The sequence below is a fragment of the Aulonocara sp. 'chitande type north' Nkhata Bay genome, linkage group LG10, assembly GCF_057382095.1.
Source record: "Aulonocara sp. 'chitande type north' Nkhata Bay isolate Kocher_YH1m ecotype deep benthic linkage group LG10, A_spYH_male_GT1.1, whole genome shotgun sequence".
Lineage (NCBI taxonomy): Eukaryota > Metazoa > Chordata > Actinopteri > Cichliformes > Cichlidae > Aulonocara > Aulonocara sp. 'chitande type north' Nkhata Bay.
In genome coordinates, this window is record NC_141353.1 from 34,244,265 (window position 1) to 34,269,649 (window position 25,385).

At 38.6% G+C, this 25,385-nt stretch overlaps 1 protein-coding gene across 3 annotated transcripts in view; it reads right to left on the minus strand.

The window, feature by feature from the left end:
* The window catches only part of LOC147321268 (roundabout homolog 1-like), a 107,379-nt gene that overhangs the window by 77,188 nt on the left and 4,806 nt on the right, over positions 1–25,385 (minus strand). For 2 of the 3 annotated variants that reach the window (XM_086309624.1, XM_086309625.1), the window contains exons 2-3: positions 22,183–22,314; positions 20,736–20,822 (exon numbers count right to left, since the gene is read on the minus strand). In XM_086309624.1, coding sequence (XP_086165750.1) covers positions 20,736–20,822; positions 22,183–22,267 — 172 coding nt within the window. In that variant the 5' untranslated portion in view covers positions 22,268–22,314. Of the gene's footprint in view, positions 1–15,910; positions 16,444–20,735; positions 20,823–22,182; positions 22,315–25,385 lie in introns of those variants that run through there. The other variant, XM_086309626.1, reaches the window with a different exon arrangement.

Consider the following 25,385-nt stretch of genomic DNA (forward strand, 5'->3'; position numbering starts at 1 on the left):
AATGAAGAAGATGCTTAAAAAGCTCTGAATCATAGAGAAAAAAGATGTTTAGCAATCTTAACCACTACAAAGAAAAGCAAAACACATTCTGCAGCTTTTCAAACCAAATATTTAAAAACAGAAAAGGCAATCCCACCAATACTGCTGTGGGCAAAAACTGTAAATATTTAATCTGAGTGCAATTTTACACACTGTCTAGACATTTAAACCAGTATCAGAACAATACAAACAAGGCAGCCAGTGTGGCCTTCGGTCCCTGCTCACAACACACATGCTGTTTTCCTTGTTCTTAATTGTGTTGGGCTGATGCCTAGCGGTCCACAGAAGTCCCTGAGCTCCTTGGCATTACTGAAAGGCAATATCAGCCTGCCACAAGTGGCCCCCAAAAAGACCAGGCTTTATCTGCAAAGGGCCAGCAGCCAGCAGACAATCAGTATGCAAAAACATGCACAAAGGTGCACAATGGAGTGCACACGCACACAACAAAGGTCATTTGTAGCACCTATGAACCTAAAAATCTCTTTTTCCCTTCTTTTTTTTAGTTAGTCGTTCCTGAGGCAGTGCTGTTGTCTTGTACGGATGTCTGTGTAGTTTTGTTTCAGACAGTGAAGAAAAGAGGTGAATAGTGCATCTCTCTGGAGAATTAAATGCAGTAGAAAGTCAAACTATATTTGGATAACAAGGCTGGTATTTTGTATGCCATTCAAATTCTGAATATGTAAGGGAGAAAAGAATGCAAGGGGGGGATATATAATAGGAGGAAAAAAGATGTAATAATAGGGGAAGAGGGGCCTTTAAAATAACAAATCATAAGCACTGAGATTGTAATAACACAATGGGAATGTAATTTAGCACAATGTTGGTGGTCTTAGGTAGCCCACCCCAGTGTCATCTACTGTAGAATAATGTATGGATTTATGGCGCATGAAAGGGGTGTATGACAGTTTGGAAACAAGTCAAAGAAACATATCAAATAGCAGAACCAAATGAGCACACATGCTAACACACATTTCTGGACCCTCACTTGTAGTCTTGGGTTACAGTTTTCACCTCTGGTTCACATTCAGTCTCAAAATCTTGTTCTTCAGTCTTAAGATGTGCTTCTTAGACAATGTGCATAATTGTCTCTTTGTGGTTTGTCCAAACAAGCAAGTACTAGAAAAGCACCAAGTGTAGGATGCTGGAGACTTAGCAGCTTCCTCCTACCTTGTTGCTGGCAGCTGTATGACACGATCATACAGCTGCCAGCAGCAGAAAGAGTAACGCTGACGCCAAGACTACCAGAGTCTCTTGTGGTGGTAAATCTCTACCTCCAGTACAATGGAATTACCTGTGCTTGAATGACAATGCCATTTTGGAAAAGCAGGACTCAGAGACAGCTAATAAGGCAGGCAGATTTTTTTTGTGAGGCTTAAGAGTGTGCAATAAGTGGAACAGCTACATCTTGTTAAGGCAGTCCCTTTGTTTCAGTGTGGAAAAAGTCATTTAGCTTTCTTTTTTCGTGAGCCTTGGGCTAGATCGTGGATCAAAGTCCACACATTTAATGGAGAGGCAGAGATTTCCAGAAGCTTCTAAATTCGGTACTTGTGCATCAAATGACAGCGCATGTTTGAACAGACAGCTTCTCAGGGCAGAGTTTAAGGAAAGGGATTGAAACAAGACAGATTTAAAGGCTAAAAGAGCATCTGAGAGACCGCCATGACAAGTCACGCTGATAACCAAATGACCACCATAGTATCAACGAGCACTGCTGGAGCACAATAAAACTAACTGAACTTGATAAAATGCCTGAAGGTGTTTTGAGTTTTAGGTAGCAGCCAAAGGAGAAAAGGTGATATTTTTAAATTGAGGAGCCAGCAAGTGCCACATGAAAGTTGTTACTTCCACCTTTGGCCAGACATCTACATACACCTCAGTTTAAAAAAAAATAGTGGCTTCAGTATGAAATGACTTCTGCCTGGATAAGAAATGAGTGCTTCACAGACTTAACTAAGAGCACCAAGGTATTAGTGTGACAAGATGATAGTATGCAAGTGTTTGCTCTGCATCGCTGCATCACCTTGGGTATTTTAACCACATCTTATTATACTAAAATGTCAGCATAACACCTAACAAATCCACTTCTCTAAGGCCATGATCTCACTAATGTGGATTCAGCTTTATATCAAAAGGGACTGCAAGAGAGACCAGAGGCTTGTTTCACATAACTGTATAGTACTAAAGGTTACATGGACACAAAAGGTAAAATCCTGCACGGTGTAATAGTGATTTTAAAAGCAGCCCACACGGTCACTTACTATTAATTTTCTCCAATCTTGAATCATAATTATCACAAAAGGGGAGCTCGTAAATGTCGCATCTGCCCCCGTTACTTTAACAATTGATCAGTGTGAATGTCAAATGAGGAATATTCATATTATTTAACTTGTCATTTATAAAACTTGAAAGAAAGGGAAATATGATTAAACTACCAATCAAAGATGAGGCCTTGTGCTAAGGCTTTTAGGAAGGTTGATGTGCTATTGTTTAATGGCTCCGAGTTCTCACAAGAATACTGGCTTTAATAAGGCCACAGAAGTACATCATAGAGTGAAAAGTCTCATAAACAGATTAGGTTTTATTTTTCTACAATAACGACATGTTTTTCGGGGAAATATACAAGTGTGTTTTCTTGACGAACGTCAGAAGAGAAGATTCACCTCTTATGTCTGTTCATTAAAAAGCTACAGCCTGGAGGTAAAGTGATCTGAGCTTCTACTATAGCATATAACCCCTGAGGTAAGCTAACCATGTCGTGCTAGTGGCTTCATATTAAAGATATGAGAGTTGCAACCATATTCTCAGCTCACTCTTGGTAGGAAATGCACTTCCCAAACTGTCAAGCAATCAGGCTACGCATCTGTGGTAGAGACATATAACAAAGATTCACACATACTCATTTGTTAAGTAAAACAGAAAGATGCAATGAATGCCAGACATTCCTTCTCAGGCTGTATAAACTACAATTAAGTGGAGCAGTTCAACACTGTCATTCACACAAGAATGCAGGAAAAGGAATGTGAGTGTGTTTTTGTGCCTGTGTGCGGCCAGGACAAGGTGTCTACAACCGCACTTTGTCTCATATTTTGCTGAAACATTTGATTTTGAATTGCATTTGTACATATGGTTATAATTACTGGGAAGTTATGATCAACTTTGGTTGCAATGCTGTAAATTAGGGTTTCTTTCTTCGCTTCCTGCAACACAATGCGCAGTGAGGCAGTCTCCAGGGAGGACAGTCAAGGTCATGGACAAGATAACACCTCCCAACTGCAGCACCCAGATGTTCGGGGCAAGATATGAGCAGAGTGGAAATAGGCTTACCACAGGCCTAAAATTAGATTTAATGAAAATCTGGACTAAAGGCGTTTTCATTTTTCATTTATTTTTAAAATTATTCTGAGATTAATATTTAATGATTACATTCACAATTAAATGAATACCAAATTCCAACCAACCACCATTCCTTGCCTGTCCAATTAATCATTTGCATTCAATGAGATTATGAAAGTGCTTTGCCAAAGTCAACCATAGGGGAACCTCCATGAAAAATATTTATAAGAACATTGTTAATGAAAAACTTCAAGCACTTTCCCCAAGCTTCACATGTGTGGTTTAAATAAGCTGACAAAGGTAAAGAGCTTAAGGCTAAAGATATCTAGAGCTCAACCAGCAGCCTCAGTATGAATGATTGTATAAGCAGTGAAAAAACAAAAGCAGGTACAAGAAAATTCTTGAGACAAGTCACAAAAGAGAAAAGGGTGATGTAAGCAACTGACATTTCTTTTGTTAAACATATAAATCTGTAAACAATCTGTTGCACCTCCTTTTGTTTGGTAAGATAAAATATGTCAGATAAAGGTGGGAGTACGGCAACTCATTTTGAGTTATTTATTCACACTGACATCATGTCGCTATCGCCAGGCGCCGTTTCTGCAGGTCGTGCACCTCTCGATTTTTGTAACCCGGCCTTGTTGTGCTGCCGCCACCACAGCTGGGTTGAAGACACAAGTGTACAATCATCTTGCTTTTTACTGCCGTTTTAATGACACATCAGTACAGAAGCTCCCCGATTCACCGGTTACACAGAGGGAGATGTTGCAACAGTTTGAAAAGAAAACTCTGCAATCCCTTTGCTTTTGACTTTTCCTCCTATATCAGCACTAATGTTGGGTTTAATCTGAGTTGCAACACCTATCATTCAGGAAAATACTGCAGCAACTACCTGCACCATAACGTTGGGCATAAATGGATGTATGATGATGTTAATGGCGGGGCACAAAGCGAGCAATGCGGCAGGTATGCTGGTGCCTATAAGGGAAAAAATCTATCCAAACCTACCTGGCTCTGTGTGAAAAAGTAATTGAAGACACAATTAAACCTAATCACTAGTTGTGCCACACTTGGCAACAAGAACTGTAATCAAGTTTTTGCAATAACTGGCATTGAGTCTTTCAAATCATTGCAGAGAATTTTGGCCCACTTTTCTTTGCAGAATCCAGCCACATTGGAGGGTTTGAACATAAATGGCATGTTTAAGGTCACAAGAAAGCACCTCAATTGGATTTAAGTCCAGACAATGACTTTTAACCCTTTCCAGACTGATCCTTGTCAATGACTTTTTTTCTCAGCTGTTTCTTTAGATCCTGGCACGAAATGTTGCTTTTTGAGATCTTTCAGCCTACTTCACTTTGTCAGACAGGTTGTATTTAAGTGATTCAGCAGGTCTGGAAGTAATCAGGCCTGGGTGTGGCTAGTAACACTGAGCCTTTAAAAAAAATCTAGTGAATTACAATTGATTTTAGGTTTTTTGGAAAAAAAAAAAAAAAAGCTAAGAAATCAGAAAGGGGGCAAATATTTTCTCACTGCACTGCATACAAAATGTGTTCTGTTTTTCTTTGAGCCAGAAATGACCAGGTTTGGACAAGAAGGTGGAGTACTAATTAATGAGCAGACACTAGCTAGCTTGATTCTTTCAGGCACATCCCTTCAGCTATTATGAACAGCTACTATAAAGGGGAATATTAGATCACAGACAGGCTGTACCAGCTGTAAATGTGTCTGTTTCTGCTGTAAATGTGATCTTTAAATAAAATCTGTTAGCAGCGGCTTGCAATCGGACATGGACATTTGAGAAGCTGCAGTTTTTGACACTTGTGTGTTTATAGGCTTAATTTTTGAGCCCTGGAGGTTGCTGTTTGGTTAAACCATACCCATCTTCTAAATTTTAAAGCTTCTGTGCTGTTTCTGGACTGCATCTTGAAGATTCTACCAAACTTAAAGCATCTATTCATAGACTGACAGACATCCTCTTCAAACAGCTGCAAAAGTGCTTTAAGCCTTTGTTGTACTAGTTTCTACTATAGTAGAGTGGGCAGTACCACATTTTGTCACACTTATACACATACAGACTCGCATAGTGAAAACAAAACCCAGACAGGCTCTTATGGCTGGTAAATAAAAGAGAGAGGAAAAAAAACACTTTGGGTTGCCATCTGTTAAATGCTCACTGGGAAGGTAACACACAATAAAGTCCCCTGGGCATACTCGAACCAGAACATTGCTGGTACATGATAATCATCTGAGCCAAGTAGGTCACCAGGACACATTAACTGCAGGATAAATCCATCAACCTGTCTATAACTCACATAAGGGGGCAAACATATTGCACGTGTCTTATGTCCCTGCAGAGAGAAAGAATCAGATAACTTTTTTCCCCTTTTGTATTAGTCCATTCATTCATTGCCGTTCAGCTTATTCTAATGCTGTTTAAAAGTAAAGTCTGCTGTGTGAAATATTGTCAATAGATTCTACATGTTTGGCTTTTTATGTGCTGACCATATTGTTTATTCCTACGCCATATGCTAAGGTGAGATGATTTCAGTCGTTTATCTCCGGTACACTACTGCCTGGAAAGGCCAGTAGCCCATCTGAGAGGCTTATTCTCACTCCATTAAATGTTCACTGGAAAGTAAAGTGGCTGTACAGGCCATTGATTATCACTCAAGCAGAGCCCGAGAGCAAAACCTCCCATGAATAGAGAGACAGTGAATTGGCAAAAAGGTCATTTGTTATGATTACAGGAAAAACACACACACACACACACACACACACACACACACACACACATTTGTATATCTGTAATGAATTATTACACATTTAGATTTTTTAATGAAATGCATTATTTAAAGTTTTTAAGTGTGTCTTATCATTTCACTAGCTGAAGCTACAGTGTAGTCTACAGTCTTAGTATAATCAGTTAAACTGAGTACACCAGACCACCTGTAGTCTATGTTTTTTCCTTCCCTGTGCCCTTAGAGACTTGAAACTTAAAAAATAAATGTTTTATTTAAATAAAACATTTTTTTCCTAAACTAAATAAATCAATACTTTAATGTCCCATTAGGCTCATGCTGCGCTATTGCATGTCACATGTGCATGACCTACATTTATTTTTGGTCCTAATTGTGCCCCTGGTAGTGACAGCCCAGATGTGAACTAACTGTCACACTGTGAGGGGAGCCAGACTTTGCCCAAAGCACTAAATTCAACTACAAAACTGAAGCACTATAATAGAAGTCTTTCTCATTGGCAAAATCCCATTTCATGCACAAACACATACTGTACACACGCTATTTATGCCATGTCATAATATTAATGGACACACGTACAATTAAACCCCCAAATAAGCAGGCAATTTCCTCCAAACCCTTCTTTCTTAAAGTCTCAAATTCTGTCTCTATAATGAAGACGCAGAACACGATGCCACAGTCATGGATTGTACAGATAGTTACAGCAAACAAAAGATCTTATTAAGACAGTTATTATAGTTTTATAGCTCAATCAATTTCACCTGCTGTGCAATAAGCCCCAAATGTAGACATATACCTGATATACAGTATACATTTCATTGCCATAATAATAAGAGAAATAACAATAGTAATAAAAATAATGTCTTGGATTTTTTTTTCAGGTGTTTTGGGGTATTTCTGTACATTTTAAATAGTAACATTTGGTGTGAAGCTAAAAAATCCATAAAAAATAGCCATAAAAAATAATACAGAAATTTCCTTCATGCTATATTGTTCTGTATTTTTTGGATTTCTCTTTTTTAGTGCTGCTGTTAGCATTGCAGATAGATTACACTGACACATATTCTACATTTTAGACAATATTCATGTTTTTATTCTTGCCAAGAATTATATTAAGATCAATTCTGTTCTCACCTGTGTCTGCAACAGGCAGATTATTAGTATAACTTAAATACTGAAAGGGGAATCTTTGACTAAAGACAAGGAAATCCATCCACAAGCATCTCTGACGTTTACCAATTAACACATTAAGATTGTTAATAGTCTTCTTAATCTTAATCACTGGAAAGAAACTAAATGAGCACATTTCTTAAAATGGGCTCATTTCCTGCACATTAAGACATTAAAAATGGGTTGCGCTCTCAGTTTGCAAAGCACATTGCACTTTCTTATGATACTAACAGCCTGTTATCTTAGCTGGCTGACACCTGTTGGACTTATTCGTGCTACTTGTGGAACAAAGAAAAGGGAAATAAATATCTTCTGATTGCTTAACTCATCAGACCTTCAGGGAATCTGGTTTTTCAGACGTCCTTCGGTTCCTTGTAATGAGGAAACTCTCTGAAAGCTGGTTTTAACAAGTACTGAAGAAATAAAGCGTGGCATGTTACTTTTTACCCACAAATCAGCAGGTTCACCTGGAAATGCTTATGCAGCAGTGTATATGACATTTAAATGTAATTTTGTCTTTTCTCAAAACAGTTTCAAATCTTAGGTCTGAACATTTTAAAAACACCAACTGGTGTTTCACACATTGGCAGCGTTCATGCCAAGGAACCACATGTAAGTCTTATCAAAACACAGCTGCCGCTTCTGCTGCTGCTGGTGGTGCTATATTACCACCATAAAAACACATTCCTCATTTGAAATATTAGGCCTTAGTGGACTTGCGATGCGAAATGCAGTTTTAATCCAATTGAATCTGGGTTTGTTTTTTTTATCTTTCTTTAAAAAAATTTAGTATTTCCCACCATTTGTAAAACTGCTTAAAATAAATCATATAATAACAAATGGTGGTAATGCTATTTATTCAAACTGATTATGGGAGTTTGACTTCCCAGTGTCACACATAAAGCATGAATCAGTAATGCAGTAACATACAAGTGGCAAGAAAGCACAGCAGTGAGAGAATGAGAGCTGGCTTCTGGAAGTCTATAATATCCTGACCATTATTTCTTTATTTTTAACAATCCTGTCAGTCACTTCCACTCCACAGATATCATTCTTTTCACTCTATATCTGCTATTTGAAAGACTAAAGCACTGATAAGTTCAGGTTTTTGTTTTGTTGGGGTTTTTTTTTTTACTTCTGTAAAAGATAAAAGCTTACCATAGGAGAGGCCAATAGATTTTTTCAGGGTGATTACTCATGTGGCAGCAATTTGAGAATTTATCTGTGTGAACAGCTTTTTATTTGGCTCCATTTGCAATGGTGCTGTAGATCGCACGTGTTGGCACAGGCTCTTAGGTTGATTGTTGACGCATAAGCCCAGCTTTTGGGTTTGCTTTTGGATTCTTTGAAGGGTAATGATCCAATAACCTCTTTATGCTTTTGCGGTTATCAAAAAAAGGTGTTACTGAGGTAAAATGCTTCTTTGTGTGTTGTACAAACTTGTGTTAAGAGTTAACACGTTGTTTTCAGTTTCAGAAATAATGATGTAATGAGCTGCTTACAAAAGATTGTATTGACACAATGTAAACGCAGTTGATTTGTGGAAAATAAAACCAAATCTGGCTACAGTTCTCATTTGATCAAGTTCATGACAAAGTAGCTGTTTGAAGTCAGCAAAACACCGCAGGTATTTTTTTTTTGTGGATTGGATTTAAATATGGTGTAAATCTGCTCTTTTAGCTCTCATTGCATTGGGAAATCAAACACAACCTCTGTGAGATGAATGAGCAACTGAACTTTCTTTTTATCTCTGTTTTCATACAGATTCTGAACACGGGTTAATTAACGTATTTCACAACACCGTGACCAAAGCCTGCTGATGCCATCCCTGTCAACATTTGTTCCTTTCGTTCTCTCTCATTAACCTGAGCCATTTTCTAATTGGATGAGACACTGGCCGGTGGCCTATCGTATCACTCAGCAAGCCTCAGTTTCACAGACTATCAAAAAATGGCCGGCAGGCACAGTGAAGCCCAGCACTGCTAGAGAGAAAATTGAATCTAGTAAGCAGGCAAAGCCCGGCTTTATTACAATATTAGTTTCAGCCTTATTTACACAAAGTCTAGAGCTGAATTCAAAGATGGAAAATTCTTGATGAGAGCAGGCAAAAAATAAAAAGAGTTCTTTTTCTTGTGGAGTGGCTGAGGAAATTATAGAAAATGAAGAAAATGGTTATTCAATTAAAATGGTTATTATTCAGCGATAGCAGTGAAAGATAAACTGAATACAATGTGCATCATACATTTGTAACATGTATGTTTGATGCTTTTACAGCATGCTAAATTAGCTGTCAGATGCTCATAGCCCTCTATTAAAAAAACAAAAAACACCAAACATGACTGACGTTAACATTTTGCATGAATATATATTTATATTTCCTAACTTTACCAAAGTTATAGGTTTTAAAGTTAAGAATACTTTGAATCTTTACACACAGAGTCCACATGTCCATGCATATGGTGACTAACACATAGGGCACATATTTTCCACTGTCTTCACAAGCTAATGAGAGTTAATATCAAAACACTTGAGATGCTTTCACCTGCACCAACCTCTGTCTAATGACGGGAATATTGGGTACAGTGTTTGGCTTTGAGGTTCTGTTCGTCTGTTCGAGACTGTTGCGTTTCATCTCAGCGTCTGAATTTGACTGACATAAAATTCTAATATATTATTAGCACCCAGTGGCTCGGTTCCATATACTTGAGAAGCTGACACCACACCATCTGTCACTATCCTGGTGTCTGAAAATATCCAGTGTGATGAAAAGCTCCTCTTAACTTTTCTTCTAAAACATGTTTGGAATATATTCAAATATGAAACTTCAGTCTTTTTGTTGTTATACTTCAACATGCAAAACAACGTACTGTTTATAGAGTGATTAATTCACAATATATTGTGAAATTTTCTTTTTTTGAGGCGGGTTTCCTAAAGTAGATCACACTAAAAAGTCATTTTCATATGAAAGTGCAATATCCTCTGTTTCTCAGCAAGATTTATCTACTGCTCATCAAACACTCTGCTTCCACAAACGTCCACATAAAAGAAGTGTACTAACTCAGACTGCATAAAAAATGCCACTTAGGCTAATGTATATCCTGTAAGTTGCATGTTAAATTTAAATTATGTATTAACAAATAGATGCCAGTTAATATTTCCTTAGAATGTTTTACAGTCAAGCATCGCTTTCCCAACACTTTTCCCAACAGACTACCCATGCACTACCCAGGAACAACAAAACCCTTTCCCACCCCAATGCTGACAAAAAATCCTAAATGAAACACTGATCCAAAGCACAGTGTTTCAAGTGCTAACTAATAATAGGTGCCCTAATTAAAAGAAATTTATGCACGTTTCGGGCTCTTCGGTGGGAGACGCTCTGGTGGGAAACAGTTCTTTATGCTGAAGTCTTCACATAGAGAGCTTTGAAGCTTGTCAGTAATGACGGGGAGAGACAGGAGACAAATAAAGGTGAAAGATGAGAAGGATTGAGGAAATGGGTAATGTGCATTGCTGATGGGGTCTATCGCAATCCTCAGCCATTTTCTTTGGTAGCCTGTGTTACTGTATAGGTTTAACAGTCAGAGGTAGCCTAATAGATATGTAAGAGAATATATGTGGTTTTCCACGTATGTCTGAGCTTTACGATGGAACGACTTCTAAAGACCTATCAAACAGAATATTGACTCTATTGATTACTGGTATGCCTGGATGGAAAGGAGATAACTCAGAGAGGTCACTTCAAGAAGTATCTCTGAGGTCATGTTACTCTGACCCTTTCAAATCCAAACCCTGGAAGAATAGATAATTACATTTTAAAGTATTGCCACCATTATAGCACTCCAATCACTGCTAGCACCAATGGGAAATGGGTCCCAATGATAAATTTCAGAGATTTCCCTGAAAATATCAGCACAGCATGCCTTAACCCATCTTGACTGTCAGAGAATGAAACAACAGATTATGCAGATTAACCACACACTTTGGGCGCAGAATATCACAATATTTATAAAACCTCAGGACAATGGAGAGCTGATTTATTTAGAGAAGTAATTATCCTAAGTGCTTCAACACACAGACATAGCTGGACAATAACCTCAGAACAGGAAACTATGGCCAGAGGAGTACAAACAACCCAGAGAAAACCACAAACCCACAGCCATTTCTGAAGCTTAGACGTTTTTCTCTCCAGATGAGCAAAGCTATTGCTTTACTATTTAAGGTTTTCTTGACAGGGTTTGAGGAATGAAGAACAACACCACAGATTGACAAGCATAACAGCCAAATTAAAAAAATAAATAAAAATAAAGGTTGGCTTTTCAGGTTTTTCCATTTAGTGTACAATACAGTTTTTGTGCATGTAAATAGTCTGCAAATTTGGAGAGATCATACCAAACTATTTTTTTTCTTCTCAAAGAAAATATTGCTGCTGAACAAAGCCTGCAAAGCTCACCAAATGTTGGGGGGGTGTCTTGATCTGGATTCATGCCAAATGAACAAAACTACATTGATTTTCTATATATTATATCACTCTGATTGAATACACAGTGAGTTAACAATTACACTGAGTCATAAAGTTAAATTTTATGCTGAGCTTTATGCTTTTAATAATGTTTTAATTATAACAACATAATTTGATTCACACATGCATGAGTTGCTGTTACACTTTATTAAGTTGTGACACTGTATAAATATTATCCTGTTGAGGTAAACAGTTTAAACTCTTATTATTACATTATTTTTTTGGTTTTTTGTTCTATTTTTAAAATGTGACTTGAAAAGACTGAGACAGTAGTAGAGATTTGTGAAGATCCTCCAGGCAAGCAACCTGCTACCTTTGCAGGGGAGGCAGACAATAATCGATCCCCCTCAAAATGAGATGTGCAAGCACTTTTGCCTCTCTGTGTATATGTTTGTGTGTCTGTGCGAAGGTGTGATGACCTGTTGCCCACAGGCCCAGAGGCACTCGTCGAAGCTCCCAGTAGCTTGTTCCTCCCCAGGCAAGCAACCACATTCAGCCCCACAGCACCACAAGAAACAAGTGAGTAAACAAGGGAAGCAATTATGAATCACAGCTTTCAGCAGACAATCTGAAAACACACATTAAAAACAAGCTCCCGCTAACAGCATTGCGTATGCATTTATGCACATTCAGGCTGAACCAAACAATTGCAGCAACATCTGCAGGGGTTTGGGGGAGTAAACATGCAGCCTTAGTTATTCTGTTTCAACAGTTCTTGATGGGCCAGCTTCTCATGAGTAAATGCTTGTGTCAAACAACCTTCATGTGAAACGACCTAATTTTTTTACACTCTCTGATCTGGATGCTTTGAATGACAATGAAAAATTCCACTAAGATTTAGGATGTCTATCACATTCAAATGGTTAAAATGAAGCATCCATACAATCTGATGTTCAGATGTATAAGTCTGATGTATCTTAAAGAGCAGTAAGAAAAACATAAAGCTACTGGAACTCATGGGGACACATAAATCTGCAACCAGCTCAGGGTTGTTTAAGAAGCGTGTACTCAGTCAGTGTGAAGAAGACCCCACATACTGGTGTATTCAAACCAAAATAAACATTCATGAAGGTTCTTTCCAACCAAACACATGTCTACTGTAGCTTATAAGCTGCATTATTCCTAAGGAACACAATTTCAACCAACAAACAAAAGAATTCTTGGCATACAAAGACATCCTATCAGCCCTATCATCCATAGCAAAGAAATCCTCATTAGTAGTGGAAGTCATCTCATCACTGTCACCATCACAATGACTGTAGGGAGTCTTGTTAGCTTAGTGTCAGCTTCCCCCAGTCAAACCATTATTGTTTGAAGTCTAGCTCTGAGTAACAGGTGCTGGACGTTTTGTCCAGCCACAAAAGTCAACCTATAGCATACAGGACACGAAACAAAATGATAAGTATGTGTGATCTGTGACCTGCGTACAGCAAGCTCCAGGAGGTAGGCCAGATGTTTCAGCTAAACTACCCTCTGCGGGGTTGCTGTTCACAGCGATGATAAAATTGGGCTGTGTCCTGCTGGTCTCTGAGTCCCTCTTGTACTTAACAATCATACTGACTGAGAATATGGTTTTGCTATCAGTAAGCTAATCCACTGATAGTGCATGGATGAGAAGGTTTATAAAGGTAAGATGTCACCTCAGAGGATTTGGATACTTATTGCTAAAGGCTAAAGTAATGATCCTAGTGACAGTTAAGCTGGCAGTGTTTTTATAATGATCCTCGACTTAGTTTGAAAGCGCAGCTGTAAAACAGTCATCTTAATGAAGAACAACAGAATGGGCCGATCTTATATTTTCCTGAAGTACCTTTTTATGCAGTCTTTGCAGACCTTTAAACAAAGCAGGTAGAATGGTGAGACAACAACGCTCTGGGGACGCATAATTAAGATGTGCACATGGGAAGAAAAGGAAAAGGCCATCTCGACAAGAGCACGTGCTTTTTTGTGCGTCATTTAGATTATTGAACATCATCCTTATTACCTGATTTATTACTTAAAATGACACCAATAGCTGAAGGTTTCTGTGTATGATCAAGTCACCAAACATCCAGCTTGAAGAGCTGGATATTTGCCATATTTAGGTGTGTTTATATTAAACACATTAGAAATGGGAAAACGATGTAATCGTTCTGATTGCAATTTGGACCATTTGCAAGAGAAATGGCAGCTATCTCCGGTATAAACTCTCTATAATCAATCATAAGAGCATTCTCTCATGGGTTCAAACTGTGGTATTGCATGTACTCTGCACCTAATAGCTTCTTCCAACTCACTTGGTGACCATTTGTAATAAAAAATGTCCACTGCATTAGTCAAAAGAGAATGAAGTAAATACTGTTAAATACTGTTATTAGTACTTGGCCTTCTACTAAGGGGTTAATTTCTGTTCACATTAACCACACAGAAGTTATTATGTTCACTTTAAACTTCCTCTTGCCAGTTTGCTTCTTGTATCCTGACAAAAAATAGCATTGAGTAGGTGCCTATGGCTATAGATGATTATAGTTCAGAGACATTTTTTTTTTAAACTAGATGAGTGAGCCGTACTTCTCAAATCTCCCTGAAAACTCTTGGAATTATGCGGTTACCAAATTTGTCAGTGTGCAAATTTACAGACAACGTACTGGAAAATTGGTGTCACGCACATTTTAGTGCTCTTGGTGAAGAGGATGGGCAAGCTTTAGCGTGTTTCCCCCTTTTTTTGACTGACCACTGAAATTTAAGAAAAGAGCAGGTTAAAAGCTGCATTATAGCCACGTTACTGTTTTTGCGTTCATGAAAGTGGCCTGGAAGACCATTTAGGACATATTCAGCGGTTTGGAAAGTGTGAAGTAAATACAACTATGTTTATTTTAAAGAATGTGATCCAAAAGTAAGGTTGTGTTTAAGCCACACGTCTTTTCTGAAGTTATTTGAGCTGCTGTAGCCTTTGGAAGAATCACCTTGTGTGCTGTCAAGGAAAGGAAGTTCTGCATCAGATAAAACCATCACTCAGTGTCAGACACTTACGAAAGCTCTAGTGCTGAAAACACAGCAGTTCCTTTGCAGCTTGTGGCCACTGTTAATGTTACTGACAGCTGCCTCTGCTTTACAGAGTGAACGAGTCTGGCGCCAGCACAGAGTATCAGGGTTTCTTTAAACGAATAAATAAATAAATATATAAATAGTAAATGAAACAAATGTCATTTCATGTGTTTTGAGTCTAAAGTGCATTCAGAAATACGCATGCACACATATTAAGGCTACATTTGCAAACATTTGGAAACGCGTGCTTTCAAATGGTCATTGTGGGTTATTCAACATGAGCCAATACATCACAATAAATTGCACAAAACACTCCAATAAAACCTTTCTTTCAGGTTATGCACCCCCAACCTCCACCTGTGACTTCACTGCTCAAGGTTAACCTTGGCCATTCAATAGACAAAAATAAAACTCTGTGGGTAATAATCAATGTGCATACTGGTAATCCAAAAGCTTTTCTCTTTTTTCAGTCTTTGTCTCAGATTTCTCCCAGTGAGAATGATGTTTAAAGATGGCTGGTGGCTGATTTCCCAACTTGCAGTGCCTGAACATGAGAGGATATTTTGCAGAGCCTCTGTTCTTAAGTACACCCCTATATAATGAATTTAAAAAGGCGACAACCTACCACATCCAGCTAACTCCTCCTGCACTTAGTCATGCAAATGATCTCATGCTATTGCAAAACTGAGAGTTCTCACATAAACTTAACAGCAGCCCATGCATTCAGCTGTGAGCTCCAATGAATTATAATAAGTGGTTTATAAAAAGTATTTCACTGGACAGCAGGGTCACCTCCAGCTACTCCAGTCAGCACGCGGCATGGGTCAGGGGCCACACACTGGTACTGCAGTCTGCAGAGAGCAAAGGTGACCCAAATACCTGCGGGCTGCTGTTACAGATACAACTGAGAAAATCCATCATCTTCTTTCCCTTCACTTTCTGTTTCACCATCGCTACATTTTTGCATATGCACGTGCCCATCGGGTATTATTTGGAAACTTTCCATCACTAGAACACAGGCTGACAGGGGAAAAATGTTTAGGCAATAAGCAACTCATACCTGAAGAAATGTTTAGAAATACCAGCAGAAGGTAAACTCCTGTGAGATAAGCAGGCATCTCTAAGAGCAGCTGGAAACGGTGTTAATCCAGTGAGAATGCGTTTTCTTGTCTATTTCATCTAATTTAGGAAGTTCTACAGCAGAGCCGAAGACAGAGGGGGGATCGGGGTGGAGGGAGAGTTCCTGAGCTCCGCGGTAATACAGACAGTAATGTTCACAACTGCTCCTCGGACACTGAGTTTGTGTTTGAATCAAAGTTCGAATCAGTCGGAGACATCCTTACGGGTTATCCGACAAGTAGCCCTAATCCACTCAACACCACTTGGATTTTCTCCACTCCCACTACCCAGCTCCTCACTTCCAAATGCCGCTAACTTCACGGAATTCATCTGGGATCAGATTTGTCCGACTTCGAAAGAAGATTTCCGCAGCTGAATGAAGAGAAAGGATCGAGAAGAAGAAGAAGAAAAAAGATCCGAAACGTCCACTTGCAGTCACTTTAATGGTTTAAAAATGTGTAGTGTTAGCCCGATTTAGTGGGACTGACGCTGGTTGGATGAGGCGCCGTGCGTCTCTGCGCTCAGAGCTGGTCTGACTTGCCTACCCAGTCACAGGCTTTTCTGTTGTGCAGAGGAGATTCCTGCGAATCAGGCACCATTTAACCGCATACGGATACACTGACAGCAAAAAGGCTCCAGTTGGCTTTGCATCGTGCTCAACTTTTTTAAAGATGAGGCTGAAGAAGTCTAATATATGTCATAAAACCATCGGAACACGGTATATCCAGTTTAAGAAATTAAATAGCAAAGTGTCACAAGATCATGTAACACATCAGGCAACTCCAGCAACATCAGTCCTGTTTAATGAACGGCGGCAGCCTGCAGAGGACTATAGTAAACTCCAACTAAACCCTTTGTCAGGTGCCCATCATTACCCAATATTTTAAGAAGTGCTTTTAGTCACATGCAGATTTCCCCCATCTAAACTACACTCGATATTTTAAAGTGTGACTACTGCTGAAGTGAACAAATGACCTTGATGAATGATTTATACTATTTTTATCCCACCATCAAGGAGAGAGACGTGCACTGTGTTCTTATTATATCCAAAAGGGACAGGCTCGGGCAACACACAAAGAAGTGCTACAATCTTAATGAGCTGGTAAAGTGTGCCTTCATCTGTGAGGCTGAAGCGTCACTGTGCTTTTCAGGGAAATTGAAAAAATCGATCCAGCTCGCACCCTGTGACCCCCACTCATACTCCTGTGAAATTAGATGATATTTTAAAGTGCGTTAGAAATGTAATATCTCGTGGATTGTGTCCTAATGTCACGTTGAAGTAATAACTGGACATCCTCAGTTATAATCCGATTAAATAAATACTTTCTATCGATAAAGAAAACTATAAACTTGGCAGTTGGTCTAATTCTCTAACCTAGTGAACCAAAGAAATGTATTTGTTGTCTGAGCAGGTCCGGGCTCCCTCTGCTGGCTGCAAGAGCGCAGCACAGTCCATGGGAAGGATCGCTCCTGAGAAATTTCGCTTCTCCTTTAGAAATTTAGAAGTACAGAAGTAGTGATATTAAATGTTAACGTTGAATTCTGACTCTGTCACCCCGGATCATTACTAATGCAACAGGATTAATACTTTGTTTTTGTCTTCTAAGTTCAGTATGTTAAATGTGTGTGTGTGTGTGTGTGTGTGTGTGTGTGTGTGTGTGTGTGTGTGTGTGTGTGTGTGTGTGTGTGTGTGTGTGTATGAACCTTTCTGTGTTGACTGTCATATCTAATTTATTGATAGCCAAAGTCATTTAGAGACATGCGCCTTTATAATTCAGCTCGCAAATAAAGAACAATTTCAAAAATATAAAAACTTGAATGGTGTGTTTTGCTGTACTAAGTCACTAGTCATTAAAATGTGTTCAGAATTTGCAAATTAATGATGAGACATCCCATTAATCTCTTTGCTCTCTCTCCTACATATGCTGCTTTTATAGATGGGTAAAAGTATTGGTATTGATAGTGGTAGTGGCAATATTAGCCCTGTAATTACTTGCATTGGATTGATACCAAAATTTGGAGTATGGCACAGCAATACCTTATATGTTTATTTTTCTGTATGCACACACGCTCCACCCACCCGCAGTTCAAATCTAAGAAAGATAGCTTAAAAGGAGCTAAAATGGTTTGTTTCAGACAGATTTTAAAAAATAAATAAGTATTATTTTGAACCGTGAATCATGCAAAGCCACTCTAGCAGAGTAGAAAAAAACTGAAATATAATAAATTTGGAAATGAGCACAATAGGTACCCCTCAATTTTTGCAATAAAAAAGCATGCATTTAAAAAATTCCTCCACATATCTGACTGAAATTAGTAACAAAAAAGGAGTAAACAGTAATTATGCATTTAGGGCAAATGTGACCACCCTCTCATGCCACAGAAGTGGTAATCTTCAGTAGCTTCTGCTCTTTTAAGTCACATTTAGACTGAACAAAGTTTACTTACTCAGCCGTCCCTGCCCTCATGCCTCAAATCCTGTAATTGCCCATTGTGGACCTCTGATGGCTCTGTCGAATGCATTCAGCTTTCCATGCCAAGACATCACAGCTGGTAAACAACCAGTAAAATATGGGAAATTACAGTCTCACTATGAGCTCTCGTCTGGCTTCATAAAACACGCACTCAATGGCTTTCATTGTAAACACCTCTGATTCTCTGCCGCCTTTATGCATTTTCTACCTTTCTAAACCATTTATAGTGTTAAAAATAATTTTAACAACACAGTGATATTAAAAAAAATAATTGGACAGTGGTTTCCTCCATTATTCACTTTTAATTATTTACTGCACATATTGCATTTTCCTTCTTATTTTCCCAAAGGGGGTCTCTGTTTGCCTACATTTCTTTCATTACTTGCACGTAAATATCATCCCTGCAATATGACTCTCTGGCAGCCCAGTTGGCTGAGACTATAAGGAAGAGCAGGCCTGTGATTGTATTGCAAGACATATCGTTTGGTGATGTAATAACTTCATCATTAGTCTCAATTTACTGCATTAATATGAATATACTGGCTGGAATCACAGTAGAGCTAAAGAACAACAAAAAGAAGATAAACAGAGGTTCACCCATGCCTCTTTTGTTTTATGCATGCATGGCCTCTACATAATGCCAGGTGCAGTATGCGCCGCTAAATGCAGAGTTTGTGAATTCTGTTGTGTATTTCACAACCCAAAGCACCAATATTTCCAGGAACAGATGGTGTAAAATGAAAAAAAAAATGAACACAAAGACGTGCACGTCTTCACGACAACACAGCGCATTTAATGGCAAGGAATTCAAGGAGAGCGTGCCAAGTACTGAGACCTAATTTTATTTATTTATTTCACCCCAGAGTGGATATCCAGTTGGTTCTCATCCAAGGGAGAAAATATCTCCAGTAAGCACAAAGCCAAATCGCCCCTCTTCCCCCTCCCAAAAAAATATATTTACAAAAAAATAAATAATTTGGAATCTCAACAGAGCAATAAACTTGGCCTCGATCGTCTGTTAAGCACTATCAACTGTTTTTATCCACTAAAGATGCAGACAGGTTTTAAAAGCTGTTACACACACACAAAAAAGATCTTTCATGATATTTTTTGCTCATACCAGTTGTGCATGTGACAAATCACTGCCATTAGCAGCTCCTTTTCACATATTTTACCCATTACTAGCTGTAATTTCCATGCTGATTCACCGCTCTTTGCTCCTCATCTGACAGTTCATTGGCTTTTTCATGTCTTGTTTGCATCATAGTTGTCAAATGCCTTTCACTACAGTTGCTCAGGGTCATGCAAAGTACTGAGGCAAAATGAGAAGCAGCCCTTGCCTTCACATTTAACAACACAGTCAGAAAAGCTGATGCAACAGCCATGCCTTCTGTTTTTCTCGGTCTTCCTCCAAACTGGCAGCTGCCCGGATGGTCTCATCATTCATTAAGACTTGGATATCTTTTCAACTTTGCGCCATCTCACAGTATTTTTTCTTTCCTTGCTGGTCTACTAAGATTTTAGATGTGAGAAAGGGATCAAGAATTCCACTTTCACCCATTAGTGCCACATAAACTAACAATGGAACTCCACTTTTGATTTCATAATAGAAAAAGAAAACATCTTCATGGTGCCCATTATGGATTAGAAAAACACACTCACATAATTATTATGGCATGTCATTTTCTGTTTGTGTTTGACTTAACTTTGCTTCAGAGGCTAGGAAGAGTGCTCAGCATATAAATCAGTTTATTGAGGGCGATTTTTTCATCTTCAGAAACCACAGAGACAGAAGAACACTTAAATGTTTAGCTTTGTTCCACCACAATATACCCCCATGTCAAAGCCCTCACCATAAAATGTCAGAGCAAAGGGATAGAGGATTGAACTGTGTTGGCTTTGGACACAGGACTTGCGGTCGACAGCTGCTGAACTGGCATTAAATGGTATTAGAGTCTTTGTCAGCAAAAGGAAATGTGGTATTCTTCCTGGGAAATGGGATCAAAATTGTGTCTTTCAAAGGACAAATACAGAATCAGCACATCCTGGGGCAACACTTCACCGGCAGCTTTGTTGAAGCTTATTTCAGATGCTTCTTTGAAGCTATTTTGCAAGATAAAACCAAAGCAAAAGCAACAGGATTAGTTGAACAACTACTGGCAATAGAGAATGCAATGAAAAGTAAATGCAAACTAGGAACATGCAAGCATAAAACCAAATTAATTCCAGCATTCTGCACATTGTAGTCACAACGACACGATGCTTTACACAAGACTGATGAGTGGATCATACCTTTATACCCCTGGTTGTTGCCTTGTTCGACTTCCTGTTCAGATGCGGGCGACTGGGTGATGACCTCATGGTTTCCTCTGTGTTTGTCTATATTTGTTTGCATGGAAAAACAACAGCAAGTGTAAAAAAAATACAGTATTTTTTGACCTACATAATATATGTAATCTATATCTTCATGGCCTAAATGTATCCACAAACAGTAAACTACACTGAAAATTGTTGCAGAATGATTGTGAACACCGTAAGATAGGTTTTTTAAAAAAAATGAACAAATAAATGTAAATCATCTCTCAGTACCCAAAAGAAAGAAGCATTTTTAACAAAGAAGTTTTATGAACTTCAGTTGACATTTTAGAAAAGGACTTGAAATGATGACTGGGCTGGTTGAAGTGAATAAATAGATGAAGTTAAAAAGATGTTTCCCAGTAGATAAATACATTTTGCTTTGGAAGCACATTTTTATAAATGCCAACCCTGTGAAGTGTATTCAAATTTAATCCTGCAGTAGCAGAAAGGAGTGTACAAGTTTTCCTAATGACTTAGTCACAAGAGGAATGTGATCTTTTATGTGTAAGCCGAAACTAAATCTAATGCAACATCAATTATGATATAAAAAATTTAGCTTGGTATGCAGTAAAACTTTTGTATAGCTTACTGACATTCATATATATGTATTATGACCTTAAACTGAGAATGAAACATTTCTCAAAATGTTTTAGGTACATTTCTGTGTGTTTGCAATACTGTGAGCAGTCATTCTATTCATATGCATATGCTCACATAGATCAACCTCAAGGTTTTCATTAATTTCCCCCAAGATCGTCCCAATCTTGGGGGAAATTAATGGTGAGTGGTATGGGTGTGATATGCTGTATAGCTTCAGATATTTTCTAAAACTCTACCACTAGAGGGCGCCACTGCCTAATCAATACAGCAGAGCTGGGTGCAAGAAAATGGAACAGAGGTATAATGTTTGGGCTTTTATAGTTTCGGTCCTTAAGTATTTAAGTTTTTTAAATGATGCCCACAAACGCCAATATATAAGTAAAGCTAAAGGTTTACATATCTGATAAGGAGATTTAGTCATTTGAAACTGAAATAAAAGAACAGAACATCAAGCAAAATTACAAATTCCAATCTATTTTACATAATAACTGGTAGAAGATAATCTCACTCAAAGACAGCTCAAAGCGTATATAATTATAATCAGTGAGCTCGATTACAATGAAAGTTTGCATACACAGAGCAGCAATGTGTATTGTACAGTAAGGCAGGGTGTGCATTTCACTGAAAAAGACAAGAACAGATGCAAGTGATCTTTGTTTTCATGTTTTCATCCAGGACAACATAAATGCACCTACAGGAGAAGTTCAAGTTAGTAAATCACAATAGTGCGTCCTAATATATTACTCTTAATCGTTCTCACACCCACGTATGAGATTCTCACCTGATAAAAAGTCCATGCCACAGCCCTGCTGCAGGTTGTTCATACAAAGCAGGCCAATGAGAATGAATATTTGAATAACCAGCATAGTCCCAAAAGGCAAAGTGGGTCTTCGGGAAGACCTCGAAAAAGAAGCTTGGACAAAAAGATGGGGGAAAAGAGTGTTAGCACATTTCAAATTTGGAACATCCTTTAGAAATAAATGGCTCAATATACTGTACATGTAGTTCCTTGTGTGCTTTATTGCTATTTTAAACCATTTTAAACTCCCAAAAAATGTAGGAAATTGTTACCACAGATATTCTTATTACAGTTCCAAAGTGAAATCATTCCTTCTCCATCATCTATCCTGCTGGCTAGTTTGTGCAGGCGTGTCTCTGTGTAAAAGTTCTACAATAAAGAAAAAGAGGCAGACAGATGGACTTTGCTCTGAAATGCATCCAGAATACAGACAAATGTTGGGTCTGCCTGCTTCAGTCTAATCCAGTCCAACCTTAACAAGTGAATGCAGATTGCTGTGGTGTCTGTGCTGAATTTCCTTTCAAACCCCAACACACAAGCGAGCCTCTAAATCTTAAAGACGCTCTCTGTCTGTTTTGTGGAAAACTGAGTAGGAGTACGCTTTGTGCTGAAGTGCTCCATCAAAATTTCATGCGCTCATACATATTCCAAGTCAAACACCATTGAAATATGCTCACGTTTACCTGCTGCATAGCCCATCCTAATGCTGCAAATACACATTTTTCACACACAAAGTGAAATGAAACAAACCATTACTCTCAAGTGAGTGTGGTGATGAGACACAATGAATGCTCCAGGCAAGGAAAAAAAAAAAGAAATCAGTTCTACTGATCAGCCATCTGTGGTACAAACAGCACTGCAACTCTTCCTAGCTGTCTGATGGACAGCCAGATTCCTGGGATGTCTTGGCACCCTGTGGCCATCAACTCCATGCACCACTTTAATTGTTCTGAGAATTACGCACCAACAGCCAGCACTGTGAATGTGCCAAAAACTTGAATGAAGCATGAATATTCTGTGCACATAGCAATGAAAAGATATGGGTTTTGGCGTGTAAAGGGGGATATTTACGGCACTGTCCTAGCTTAAGGTTCCAGGTATTTTTGTGTCATTTGACAAAGTGTGAGTGTTTCATGAGATTCATGACTGCACTTTTAAAAATTTGATTTGTTTAATTTAGATATCTAAAATTGAACTCATTTTTTTAGAACCAAGAAAATCAAATCAAGCTGTACTATTTGAAGACTGTTAATAATTGCTTACTTAAATAATTGATTGTGCTTCTATACCAGTCAACTTGTAGATATGACAGTTGGAATGTATAAAGGTGTGTGAATTAATCACACCGGACTAAAATATCTCAATGACTGATTTTACAATTCTTCTGTTAGAAGGTTTGTAGAGATATAGAGCATGAATTCAGATTACTTTGTTTATAACTTTCTTTTCTTCTGATTCCACAATGAGGGTGACATTTTTTTAAGCTCAGAAAAAAGATCAGGTGGGCCGCCAGGTATCTTTTCTGCAGATGAACAGTGGCTTAGCTTAGCCGGCATTTCAGGTGCAGCCCGAGGAAAGAGGGAGGATGGATGGATGGATGGATGGATGGATGGATGGATGGATGGATGGATGGATGGATATTTAAACCGCAGCATCCTCAAGCAGCTGACATCTGTATTTTTTAAATATTTCAACAGCAGTTGGTGATACCTTAGAGCAGGGGTAGGCTAACCTTTCTGATGATGAGTGCCATCTAAAATTTCCTAAGAGGTCAGTGTGCCATATGACTGCATTAACAATAAATTTAATAACACTCTATATTAACAGTTACACACTATATAGAACAACTTTATAGAATTATATTTGTTCACAGATGTTGGCAGCTATCAGCAAATAGTTATCAGCTATTTTGAAATAAAAAAGACACTTTTTATCAATAACAAGAACTCCATAACAGCAAATGAACTATACAACAGAAAATGCAAATGCTATTTATGGTCTCCTCACAACAGTGATAAGAAAAATGAACTGAGCCAATATGGCATGTTTGTTAATACAGAGATACACATGTTACATGGTCTCTGAGTGTCCAGCATTCAGACGACTACCTGAGGACACTCTTCGTGTGAGAGAAAATCTGCTCACACAGATATGTAGAGTCAAATACTGTCAATAAGGCCTCTGCAATGTTCTGAAGACAGTTAAACTTGTCAGGTAGTGATGTCCAGCAGGTGAAAATACAAGCTCCACGAACACGCACAGCTAAGGATTCCAGCTGCGTTCGTAGTTCTGCAAACTTTGACCCCCACAGAGTCGAGGTTTTCATTTTAATCAGCTGCATTTCGATGTCGCATTAACTGGCATTAACTCAGCCAGTTAATGCGAGACAAATCCAGCTGCTCATTAAAGCTTTCTGGTTTGATCAGAAAAGAAAACATTGGTCCATACGCCTGAAAGTCCAGAAAAAGCATTGTGAATTCTGTCTTGAGCCTATGGATGTATCCGTGTATTTCCGCAGTGCTGATGCTGCGCTGAGCGGAGAGCTCCTGAAGCGTTTGAAATGTCGGAATGTAGAAATTTCAACATCGCTTGAAAAAACTGACAGCTAGCAACGTCCCTCTCACCGGTAGGCTAAGTGATTTTTAGCCAATTACAAGTTGAATCTGGTAGTTGGGGTTGTTAGCTAAGATGCCACCGTCATTGAGAAGTGGCACAACTAATGTGTCTATGCGAGCTAATTTCCAATGTGCACCGCTGGCCTGGCCATTTATTTTTTAATGCACCCTCTCAGATTAATTCACAAAAAATCGGCCTGGGCATTTTGACTAGAGACCGGCCCACCAGGTACTATAGGAAAAGCCATAAAGCCTTTGAATGAAAACAAACGCTGTGGTGATGACAGTGATGAACACTGTCTTGTTGGTATATGCATGATTTCTATACATTTTACATCTTGGTTGTAAGATTCAGATAACTATTTATTAAAGGCAAGAGATTTTAAATGAGAATAAGAAAGAAAAGTATTTCTTTGTGCCCCCCTTTCCCTGTTAATGCCCTACCTGGCCCCCTGGCAAAACTTTGCTAGACCCGCCCCTGCACAGTTACCAGCTGTCAGCTACTTAGAAAAGGATCCTGGTGTTATTTGTCTCTCAGAAACAGTTGATAACTTCCCTTCAACTCATTCA